This window comes from Microcaecilia unicolor, chromosome 14 (assembly GCF_901765095.1).
Source record: "Microcaecilia unicolor chromosome 14, aMicUni1.1, whole genome shotgun sequence".
NCBI classification, from domain to species: Eukaryota; Metazoa; Chordata; class Amphibia; order Gymnophiona; family Siphonopidae; genus Microcaecilia; species Microcaecilia unicolor.
The window spans coordinates 47,871,962-47,883,962 of NC_044044.1; the positions used below are offsets into that span (position 1 = coordinate 47,871,962).

Here is a 12,001-nt window from a genome sequence, read left to right on the forward strand (position 1 = left end):
CTGGCCGTCTTCAAATCTAAGCTAAAAGCTCACCTTTTTGATGCTGCTTTTAACTCCTAACCCTTATTCACTTGTTCAGAACCCTTATTTTATCACCCTTACTTTAATATTCCCTTATCTCTTGTTTGTCCTCTTTGTCTATCCTAATTAGATTGTAAGCTTTGTCGAGCAGGGACTGTCTCTTCATGTTCAAGTGTACAGCGCTGCGTACGTCTAGTAGCGCTATAGAAATGATAAGTAGTAGAAGTAGTGTCCATCTCCTTCCTCCCTTCAAATGTAATTAGTTCTCAACAGATGGAAACCTGCTGCGTCCAAATAGTCTCCAAATGGCCTCTTTGAACACACCTATCGAAAACAGTGAATTGCATAACTCATTGTCTTTCAATTACCTGGCCAGGAAGAGGGGGAGGAAAGGGGGGGTGCTTGCTTGTGTGCTGGGCACCAAATGTCCCCGTTTGTTTTCTGTAATCCACAGAAGAAAAAAATGTCTCCACACTTCAACGTCTATAGATTATGGTTTTTCTTTACATTAAACATTACCAGCACTGGACCCGAATGGTCTAGGTCTTCATAATTGCACCCCCCCCCCCCACCCCCCCACCAACAGTGGCTTCATCACTGGTCTGATGCTGAGCTAGGTAACTTCTGTGGATTTCTCCTTTGGTACGATGACTTCATTGACAATCTGCACCTGTTGCTGAAGCTGGGACTCCAGGAGGCTGTTCTGAAGGTTCTCACAAATCTGTCAAAAAAGAAAACAGAAAAACCAAGTTAAAGGAAAATCAATAATACATATAAAATGTTACTGTAGGGCTCATTTTCAAAGCACTTAAACTTACAAAGTTCCATAGTAACCTATGGAACTTTGTAAGTCTAAGTGCTTTGAAAATACGCCTCTATGTAATTTTGTAAATCCAAGTGCTTTGAAAAGACGCCTTGTGACAGAACAGTGTGTTTTAAGCCTGTAAAACTGCCTTATTTCCTGAAATGTATTTCTTCTAGTGGCCAGCAGGTGGTGCATGTTTTATGTTAAAGCTGTCATGGAAAAGGGAATGCTCCCTCTTTTAGTTTCACTCAGTGAAGAAGTGATCTACAGTAATGTGAGCAGTATAGTTTTAAAACTTGTTGTCTGGGCTCTGATTAGCCCAGGAGCTCAATATCATTTTGATTGTACTGGCTTTTGCCCCCGTTTCAGCCCAGAAGAAGAAAGAGAGAGAGCTCTTTGCTGAAGATCTGTAATATTTGATAACTGGTGAGCAGCTACATTTCCTGATCTCCCCAGGTACTTTTTAGAAAGTAAGCAAATGTTTAGATAGTTTTATAATTGATCTATATTTCAGTTACCTGTTAATGTTTGCTGACTGCACATTTTTTTGTCCACTGTTCAATTTCTGACAATAAACATTTTCAGTTTGTTGACTCTGCCTGTCTGGACTGATAAAGAATCCTGGTGGTTTGTATAATGGGTCTGTGCTTTCTGGGAACTGTGGGACCACTGGGAGTGTGGTCTCCAGTAAACTAGAAATCACTGGGGATAATTTGAGAGTGGGAGACTTGCCCAGAAGCGGTTATGATCCAGTCGGTGGGAGGAAGGTGCTAGCATAGAGCAGAAGCAGCAGGTGAAGGCGGTCTTCAGCTGTGTTGGGGATAGACCCTCTAAGTGGCCGCAGGGTAACCCCAGGCAGGTGGCTAGGAATTAGTCACACTCCTTTTTGTGACTTAGTATATTTTGGGAATAATTATGAACTTTTGGATACTGAACTACAAAAGCTAAAAATTTTAAGATCAGCTCTACTACCTATACAAATCTTTCCATGAACTGTCATACTATTTTTGGGTGCAGCCTTCTTTCTGTTGAGCTTTATTCCTCTCCTTTATTGTTGTCTTCCAGCAAGGTTCTTCCCCCCCCCCCCCCCCCCCCACACACACACATACATACAAAGTGTGGCAGAGACAATGAGCCCTAGGTACAGTCAATTCCTGAACTGCAGCTCAAACAACTGTAGTTGGCCTGCAAGTGTCATTAAGGGGATGTCTTTTGCTCCTCCTGCCACCCCCCCGCCCAGTGGTCTGTAAATGCTAGTTCTGGACTACTCCTAGTTCAATGGGCCTAAGTTAGCAGTTCCCAAACTGCGCAATGGCACCTGGGATGCCATGGCATATTTTCCCCATCTCCCTCCCGCCACCCAAGCCACTTACTACGGTTTCTCTAGATGAGCAGCAACAGTGGCACAACAAGTTTTAGCCACAGCGGTGCCAGACTCTCCCATTCATGCTGCTGATGGTCCTGACCCCTTGGATGTCACTTCCTGTTCCGGGGCACAGTTAGCAGCTGTGTGAATGAAGAGTCCTGTCTCACAGTGGCTACAGCTTGCTTTGCCGCAGCTGCTGGTCTAGAGAAGCAGAAGCAGCAGTAGTAGCAGGAAAAGGGTTTGTGGGGGAGGGGACTTAGGCTGGACAGAAGGGGGAAGAGAAGGCGGGCAGAGGCTGGATGGAAAGGGGGACGAGAAGGAGGGCAGAGGCTGGATGCAAGGGGGAAGAGAAGGAGGGCATGTGTGGGAATGCAGGCGGTGGCTGAAGCATGCCACTGATTTGCTCACTGATCAAGCGGCATGAAGCCTGAGCTTCGGGCAGTGGACCTCTTCAGCTGGCGGGGCTTGGCCATCCCCATTAGCAAAGGTAGACTGAACGCTGTTGGATGGGAAGCAGGGGAGATCTGAGAGGAAATCTGGCCTAGGGGCACCATGACCCGAGAAAGTTTGGGAACCACTGGCCTAAGTAGTAAAACTGGGATCAACTTGAACCTGGGCCTCCTTGGTATAGTCCAGTACCAGCCAAAAGACATCAGACTGATCAACTGGGGGGGGGGGGGGGGGGGGGGGGGGGGGGGGGGAGAGAACTTGAGAGTGCAGAATTAGAAACAGGCAACCTTACATTACACAGTGATAACTTATGGAATTGCTCAATAGGAGATGCTAATTCAGTGATATTGTCCTTATGGGAAATATTTTTTAAATAAGGAAAAATTATGTTCTTACCTGATAATTTTCTTTCCTTTAATCATACCAGACTTGTCCAGACTGATGGGTTATGTCCATCCACCAGCGGAAGGAGACAGAGAAAATACTTCCAAGTACATTGCCTCTTAAGGGTATTGTGCAGCCTGGAATGTTCAGTATTTCAAATAGCCAAGTAATGGTGCTCTCAACTGCTATAAACAAGAAAATAGGCAAACATAGCTTACCAGCACTCCCAGAACGCGTAGGTTGGAGGCCTTCTGGCCAGGGGCATAGCCACCCCTCGGCGGGAGCGGGGAGCCAGAGGCCGAGGTGGGGGGCACTGTTTAGCCGCCTCCCCCTGCCCCCCCGCCACCTGGTACCTTGTTTGCTGGCGGGGGTCCCCAATCCTCGCCAGCCGAAATCTTCTTCAGCGCCAGTCAACTCCAGCGCCTTTGTTGTGTGATCATCTGTTTCTGATGCCTTACTACAAGCAAGGCCAAACAGTTGGAAATGTACAAGGTCCCGACCTCAAAGGAAGGAGCAGGGCTCAACATCCAGAAATAGGCCAAGGCTTGACAGCTACACCCAGAGGTGTAGTAAGGGTCACCCTCCAGAGCCAGAGGTGGACCCTTGCTATATCTAGAGAGTAAATCAAGGTTCACCAACCAGAGATGGCTCAAACAAGACCTCCAGAAAAGTAGTCTGCAAAGGAACCCCACTGGACAGAGGTGAAGCTAAAAAGGATAGCCAACAAAAGAGCAAGACTCAAACCCCAAAGGAAGTCCAACCCGAAAACCAAATGGGACCAGAGTAGGCCAAAAGGAAGGAGTTGGTCTATACAGGCAGAGGTGAAGGGAGGTCCAATCTCCCCAGAAGCAGAGAGGGTCGACCTAGCAAGCCGAGACTGACAGGAACAAAGCCAGAATAACACAATGATGCTTGGAAATAGAATGGCCATTCTGGCATAAACAGATCAACAACCCAAAGAGAGACTGGAAGGCAACTGCCCAAAAAAGGAAGTCCAGCAGAAGAAAGTAGGGCGACAGAGAGCCAAAATGGCAGTGCACCCTCAAGAAGCCAGGATGGTGGTAGTGGTGGGGCTGATGTCAGCCTGTCAACCCCTAAAGGAGACTTACCTTTGAGACAAAACAGAACCACAGTCTCTAGAAGGTCAGAATGCAAACCAGGGGAAAAACAAAAGCCAAAGGGATCTGCTACCAGTCCTGGCATCCAAAGGAAAGCCAGCAGCTAATCCCTGCCAATCCAAGCCCCAAGGGAACGAGGTCCTGAAGAAAACAAATGAAAGTGGAATTCCAAAGGACCTGTCCCAAAGGAACTAAACAAGCCACTGAAAGCTGCCATAGCTTCAGAACACTCAGAAGGAAGCAGAGAAGCTCAGTTTGTAGCAAGGTAGAAGCAACCCCAGAGGGAAGCTGCAAGCAGTCTCAAGGGAAAGAAAAGGTCTGCTCCAGGGATAGAGCCAGAAAAGTAGTCAGGAAGTGAGCCTCAAAGAGGCAAGAACACCACATAAGGGACCTGCAGAAGGGTCCAAATTCTAAGGGCGTAAAGAGAACTAAGCGGAAGAGTACCGGAGACAAGAAGCAACCGGCCTGGCTAAGAAAGAAGGGAAAGAATAAGTCCAATCCCATCTACATGTAAAGTACTTAGAGAATAGCAGGAACTCCATGGCACCTAAAAGTAGGCTAGCCAGACCTGCATGAGCCAGAGGAACAAAGATTAACTTCGATCCAAGTCAGGGCTGCACTCCTACCCTATAGGGAGACGTGAAAGGCATGCAAGAACAGCAATCAGTAGAAAAATCCCAACGGGACATAAGTAAAACTCCCATCACTAAAGTCCGCAAAGGCAGACTGAAAGACTGCTAGGCTAACCAGCTGCCGATGCCCCAAAGATTCCAATCGCAACAGCCCACCCGACACTGCATCACAAACACAGACATACCGCCAAAAGAATCCAGGAAGAGGCCTGTCAAAGAGAGTCAAGCTAGAACCCTTTCCTTCCCCCTTTTATTTATTTATTTATTTACAGCACAACAAGCTAAACAGTTGAGCCGATGCCACAATGGCGGAAGAAGACTGAAGAAAAAAAAGGAAGGCGTGCCAAGAGAAATCAGGAAGGCAAATAAAGATAGAATGCCGAGGCAACAAAGTGCCCCCAAGCAGGCATTGCTACTCGAGACTGAAGAGCAGGCACCCCATGCCGCAGAAGAACTATCAACGTGCAGGTACCATGCCAGTAAATTCCCCCAATAACCTTATGCCAACCAGCCAAAGTGGGAACAATAGGAGAGAAGGACTGCCCAGAAAAGGAAATAGCTACCGACAGAGCTTTTTTTTTTTTTTTTTTTAAACACATCCCATGCGGGCAGGAAACTAGCACCCTATAATAAAAAAAATGGAAACCTAGGCACCAAAGGAACGGTGTTCTGTATGCCACAGAAAGCACTTATCTGCACAGTAACACTGAGGAAGAAATTGCTCAGTTCCTGAAAGAAAGTCATATACTTGCTGTGCTGTAATGTGCTGCCAGGACTCCAGCTCAAACTTCAATAGTAATCCTCACAACACTCCCAAAATGCCCCAGTGGGACGGGGTGAAGCTGGAAAAGGGGGAGGGGCCGGGTGTAACCGAGCTGAATGATGAGGAACCCAGAGACCGGGTATCAGTTAGTCCAATCCCAAACTCCAGGAAATCAGCCATGCCCCCCCCCCCCCCCCCCCCCCCCCCCCCCCCCCCCCCCCCCCCCCCCCCCCCCCCCCCCCCCCCCGCTCAACTGCCACCAGGGAAACCCAGGGAGGGCAGGAGTAACCAGCTATGCACGAGACAGAGCTGCACAATCCGCCCACCATCTGCTAGGAGACAGAGAAAATACTGAACATTCCAGGTCGCACGATACCCTTAAGAGGCAAAGTACTTGGAACTATTTTCTCTGTCTCCTTCCGCTGGTGGATGGACATAACCCATTGGTCTGGACTGATCTGGTATTGATGACAAGGAAGTTTTTTTTCAATCATTTCTAAATATAAAATTCCCATAAACTCTTACAAAATTATCTATAAAAAATTTTCAACTAAAATTTCCTACTTCCTTCCATAAGACATATAGATGGAGTTTACTGAGCAATCATCCCTGGTTAATACGGGTTCTACACATGCAAGGATTAACGGGTGCTCAAGGTCTCAGGCAGAACCCCAACCACAGACAAACCCTACTCATTACTATTTCCATTAATCTAGGTTTGGTGATCTTCCCAACCCCTTTCCCTTAATCCTTCACTGTCTGCAAATGTTTGCTTACAACCGAGCTACAAAACTGTGGCCTTTTTACCAAGTTCTACAGAAACAGGTCATGAGAGAAAGACCTTACGTCATTGTTTTCTCTTGGAGGTATCCCAGTGTCATCTTGTCTCCAGACATAGCTCCATATTTTGCTGATATAGGAAGCAGCTTATAAAAGATAAGAAAACAAAACAAGATTACCAGCAAGCTTATTACAGAAAGGTAAAGGGCGTATGGAGCTGCCTGTTCATCACTGTAACTACTCATATAGGGCGACATCTCTCAGCCCTTGCTCCCTCTCCTTTTTATTCTTCTGTTGCTCTCTTCCTTTGCCCTTCTCCCTCTCCTTAATCCCCCTCCCTTTCCCCACAGCCTGCCACAGTAATACATAAAAGAGGTCAATTATTCAAAAGATTGTGTGCTCAAAATTAGCCTTTAACTGCAGAAATATAGACAGACTAGTAAAAAAGCCTCGTTTCTGATGCAAATGAAACAGGGGCTAGCAAGGTTTTCTTCTGTGTGCATGTGGGAGTGTGTGTGTCCCTGCCCTCTGCCCTCTCTCCCTTCCCCTGTGCTGTCTGTCGCCTCTGGTCTCTGTCCCCTCCCCCCTGGGAGTCCAGTCCTTCAGTGTTAAGTTTCTTGCTGTGCTGTGTTTGTGTTACAGAGATAGTGAGGGCTTCTGCCCTCTCTCCCCTCCCCCCTCCGAGTCCTTCACTGTTACAGAGAGAGCGATTTGATTTCGTGCTTTGCTGTGTTTTCCTTCACTGTTTGTGTTACAGAGAGAGCGAGGGCGGGGCAGACCCTCATGGGGAAACCGGATATCTCTCCCCCTTCACACTTCCAGCTGGAGGCTTCATTTAGAACGTTGGTGGTGCCTTTTATATATAGAGATTTAGCTAAACAAAGACCCCAGATAAAAAGGTAGGACTTAAATGGGTTATCTGGTTAGCACAACATTCAACATTAACTGGCTAAATCTAGATGAGCAACTCCTTCCAATGGAACAGCTGTCCCAAATTTAACAGCACAACTTTTATGCAATAAGTTTATTTCTTTGAATTTACCTTTATCAGTGGTAGCTCAAGGAGAGTTACCTCCTGTACCTACATGTATTTCCCTGTACTTGGAGGGTTTACATAAGTTTGTACCTAAAGCAATGGAGGGTTAAGTTTATTGATATACCACTTCCCTAGCATAGCAATCGAAGCTGTTTAAAATAATAAATCATTATAACATATAAAAAGAATTCCATTAAAAAAAAACAGTAAAGCATACTCACCCACGATCAAACAGCCATCAGAGCCAAACATATCAAATTATAAACAAAATACAGTATTCATCTGCCTATTTATATCTGAGAATGGTGATCTTTCAACTGGGCTCCCTCAGGAAGAGAAACTGAAAAGGACTGCTGAAAAATGTGTGCCTTCAGCAATCTCTTAAACTGAACTAGAGACTGCACCTCCCTAGGTGCCTGTGGCAAAGCATTCCACAGCCTAAGTGCAAGATTAAAAACACCCCCTTACGCGTAATTTCCAACCAAGAACTTGTCACCGCCGGCATCTGCAACAAAAGTTCCATTCCGGAATAGCATTCCTCTTGGCATATGGATACTAATAACTTCCGTAATGTTGATGGAACACCAGTATGATAAAATTTATGAGTTAAGACTAACAGCTTAAAGTGCACCCTATAATGAACTGGTTGCCAATGATAACATATATATAGCGGAGTTACATGATCCTACCTTTGCAAAACTTCCCAATAGGAGAGTTGCCATATTTTGCAAGGTTTGCAACTTGCACAGTTCAACCTGAGGAATAGCAAACAGCAACGCACTAGAATAGTCAACTTGGGACACGAATGAACTATGCAAGAGAGGTAGAAAAAAAATCACGATCTACCAAATTCCGAACAGCCCTCAATCTCCTAAGTGTCATATACCCCCTATCATAGCAAACCCAGCCACTTGAGGCAAAAATGACAACTTTCCATCAATCAATACCCCTTGGTATTTAAAAGGTTCTACCACAGGTTATGCTGGTCCATGGCTTTGGAACTCACTTCCTGCTCACTTGCATTCAGAGTCCTCATACATGACGTTTAAGACAGCTTTAAAAACCATTTTTGGTCCATTGTGGTATATCAAGTTCTTGTAAATAAATAAATCATTAAGACCGTCTAAACAGCATCACCAAAGGATCCATGACTCCCCTTCCACCATGAATCCAACATGCCACTGTCTTCTCAATACTCAACACCAATCTACTCCCACCCAACCAAGTCTCAACTGCAGCTACACCCCCCCTACAGACCTTTCAAATCCGGTTGCGATTTCTTAACCCTCCATACCAACAAGAGAATATAAGGACTAATCCCATAACTGTGAATCACACTCACTAACGGAGCAACAAAAGCATTTAATAAAATGGGAGACAAGGCCTCGCCTTGTGGTACTCAATACTGTGAAGGCTGAGAATTAGACACCTCACCTCAAGCTCCTGCAGCACAGCGAACGAATGTTCAGTTAAAAAAATTCACAAACTAATGCAAAACCAGCCCATTAACGCCCCCCCACACGCAGAGCGTGCCAACAAATCATGATCTACTGTATCAAAAGCAGAGGCCAGGTCTATGGATACCACTAGGACCTGATCCTCTGAGTCTAATATACTTCTCAATTCACTAATTCAACCAAGGTTGTTTCCGCGCTATATCCCATACAATACACAGTTTGCCTAGGATGTAACAAGTCAGAAGAAGAAACAAAACTACAACCTGCTCTGTTACTTTCACCAACAAAGGCAGATTTGAAATCAGCTGATAAGGGCTCAGGCCTCAATCAGAACTGAAAGGAGTACAGCTGGATCCGTTGAACCGCTGAATGCTTCCAATCTCTAGGCACCTAGCCAGTTGCTAAACTCTGATTCATCATGGCTAATATAAGTAACTTGCCCAACTAGCCACCATTTAATTTGAAGCAAGCTTCGAAGAAAGCTTAGATTTAACTGGATATTCACTCATTTATGCCTGCACAGAATTCTGCACACACACTGGCATCAACAGCTTTCCTCAATCTCTCCCCGCTTCCCCCACGACGATGACTGCATGGCAAGAGAAAGGGGAAGTGAACAGCGGCACATCGGGCCACTTCTTTCTGCTGTGCCTAGACCCAATTGTTCATTTGAACTGTGGGGCTATTGTGATAAGGTCAGAAACCAACTGAATTTCAGTTTCAAATTTGGCACCAAAACTGGACTGAAAAATCAGATTTGGATTTCAGCCAAAATACCTGTGAGTTTTTGGCTAAAATCTGAAACCCACTCTCCCCACCCCCACCATAGGCCCTCCCTGGGCCTACAATAGGTCTGGTTTGCTGCTGCTTCTTTTTGAGCGGAAGGCTGCCTTATCTAGAGCCCGACATTGGCTGCTTGGTTTTAACGGACACTAATGAAACTCCCCCCAATCAAAAATGTCCTCCTCCTGAGCTGATCTCCTCCCTCCCCCGGCGGCGACCTCCTCTCTCTTCATTGTCCTCCCCTGCAATCACTTCCCCTCCCATCCCACCCATAGGCCTTCCCCAGGCTTACCTTAGGAAGGCCTGGTGGTCTAGTGGCATCTTCGGGGGCCAGGAATGAACTCCACTTGTTCTTGCCCCATGCTGCTCCTCCATCGCAATGGCTGCTGGGACCTCCTGCGGCAGTCTTGCGCGGCTGCTACAGGAAATGTCGGCAGCCACTGTAATGCAGCAATGGCACAGCGCAGGAACGAATGCGGTTCATTCCTGCCCCCAAAGACGCCACTAGGCCTTCCCATTAGTCAGGAAGAGAGTCAACCCTAAAGCAGTGCTAAGCCACACTATAAGCATCCGCAGGGAATAGTTGGAGCCTGAGGTGAAGAGGGGAAGAAAAACGTCGTCCCAAGGGCCAGACAGTCTTTACTCTGGAGAAAAGGTTTTTCCATGGGGGCGAGTACTGGCTTATTCCGGTGTGTCACTGCTCCTAATAGAAAGGAGAACGGTGTAATGATGATATATGTTTAAAAATGAGAACTGCTAGTGCCCATATTTTGGAAAAGGCAAAGTGAGTATAGAAAATTGGATGATAAGGGTGGCTACCTCCATTAATGCAGGTTAAAACTGCCACTACACATACAGCTGTTGGCTGTTTAAATGGCTTTGAATATCAGGTGGATAGTTTTTATTGAATACTTTTGAATAATACAAACAAATAAGAAGAAATAATAGTCCACATTAATGAGAACGGGAACAATCCACCAAACCAGTTACATAGCAGAAACAAGATTATACCTATTTTTAAGCTCTGTGGCCATCGTTTAAAAAATACAGTGACAACCCTGCAGACTTCAACAGGCGTCATGCATTTTTTAAACTGCCTTTTTTAAGCAACCCCTGTCCCACTGAATTCCCAGATGGATCTGGGCTATGGCCTTGGTGAAAAAGGGTGTTGATGGGATACGATGACTTAACAGGTCATTTGGCACTCTTCACCCCGAGTCAGCTGATCCAAAACAAATCTGTCTGGGGCAGGGGGGAGTGCTCTGAGCTGAACAAGATCTGGCTCTCCAAATCCAAACTAATCCCCTCCCACATTAAAACAGCTCAACCTAAAAAGCCCCGAGATCTTGGGCTGGATGGCTTCGGAGGGAACCTTGGAAGACAGTAAAACAGACCTGGATGGGCCCTTCCCCAGCTGACCTTTGAATGTGTCTGTTTCCTACAGATCCGTTTAAGGGCTGTCTTTGGTGTTTTATTTAGAAAAGGGGAGGGTGTTACAAGGATGAGGGGGATCAGCGCTGTGTGCATCTGGTAGCGCTATACAAATGCTAATAATGCTAATAATAATAATAGAGATGACACCACCTACCGTAGCGCTTCCTTTTCTTCTTCCAATAGAAGAACATGAGCAGAGTTATTACGATGATTGCAATGAAAGTAATGGACATGAACAGTAGACAGAACAATTCTTGTTTTCCACCTGGAATTAAAGGTGAACAGGTTTTTACTTGGTTTGACTTGGCTCTTTCCTTCTACGCTGCAGGGCTTCCAGTTCAGATATGCAACTGTAAATTCCCCCGAAGGACTTATTATTTGTAATCTGTTTAGAATCTGTTTTGAACTTAGCGGAATATAAGAATCATATAGCACAGCGTAAGTGCATAAGTACATAAGTATTGCCATGCTTATCCCAGAAATAAGCAGTGGATTTTCCCCAAGTCCATTTTAATAATGCTCTATGGATTTTTCCTTTAGGAAGCCGTCCAAACCTTTATAAAACTCCACTAATCGCCTTTACCACATTCTCTGGCAACAACTTCCAGAGTTTAATTACACGTTGAGTGAAGAAACATTTTCTCCAATTTGCTTTAAATTTACTACTTTGTAGCTTCATCGCATGCCCCCTAGTCCTAGTATTTTTGGAAACAGTAAACAGACGCTTCACATCTACCCGTTCAACTCCACTCATTATTTATTTGTTGCATTTGTATCCCACGTTTTCCCACCTATGTGCAGGCTCAATGTGGCTTACAATTTTTTTTCGTCATGACTTATGCCATTTCAGAATACATATACAATTGGTCATATATGTAGAACATGAGTGTTAAATAACAGTCGGATAAAAAAGGGAAAATATAAAAATGGTATTTTTATTTTATTTTTGTTACATTTGTACCCTATGCTTTC

The 12,001-nt window shown here is 45.4% G+C and overlaps 1 protein-coding gene across 1 annotated transcript in view; it reads right to left on the reverse strand.

Annotated features, from left to right (window-relative positions):
* Nucleotides 1-622: 622 nt before the first annotated feature.
* Nucleotides 623-12,001, reverse strand: part of LOC115457638 — a 51,692-nt gene continuing 40,313 nt past the window's right edge. Inside the window, exons 3-5 of the mRNA XM_030187150.1 lie at nucleotides 11,184-11,294; nucleotides 6,386-6,465; nucleotides 623-742 (exon numbers count right to left, since the gene is read on the reverse strand). Of these exons, the coding sequence (XP_030043010.1) occupies nucleotides 635-742; nucleotides 6,386-6,465; nucleotides 11,184-11,294 (299 nt within the window). The 3' untranslated portion in view covers nucleotides 623-634. The remainder of the gene's footprint in view (nucleotides 743-6,385; nucleotides 6,466-11,183; nucleotides 11,295-12,001) is intronic.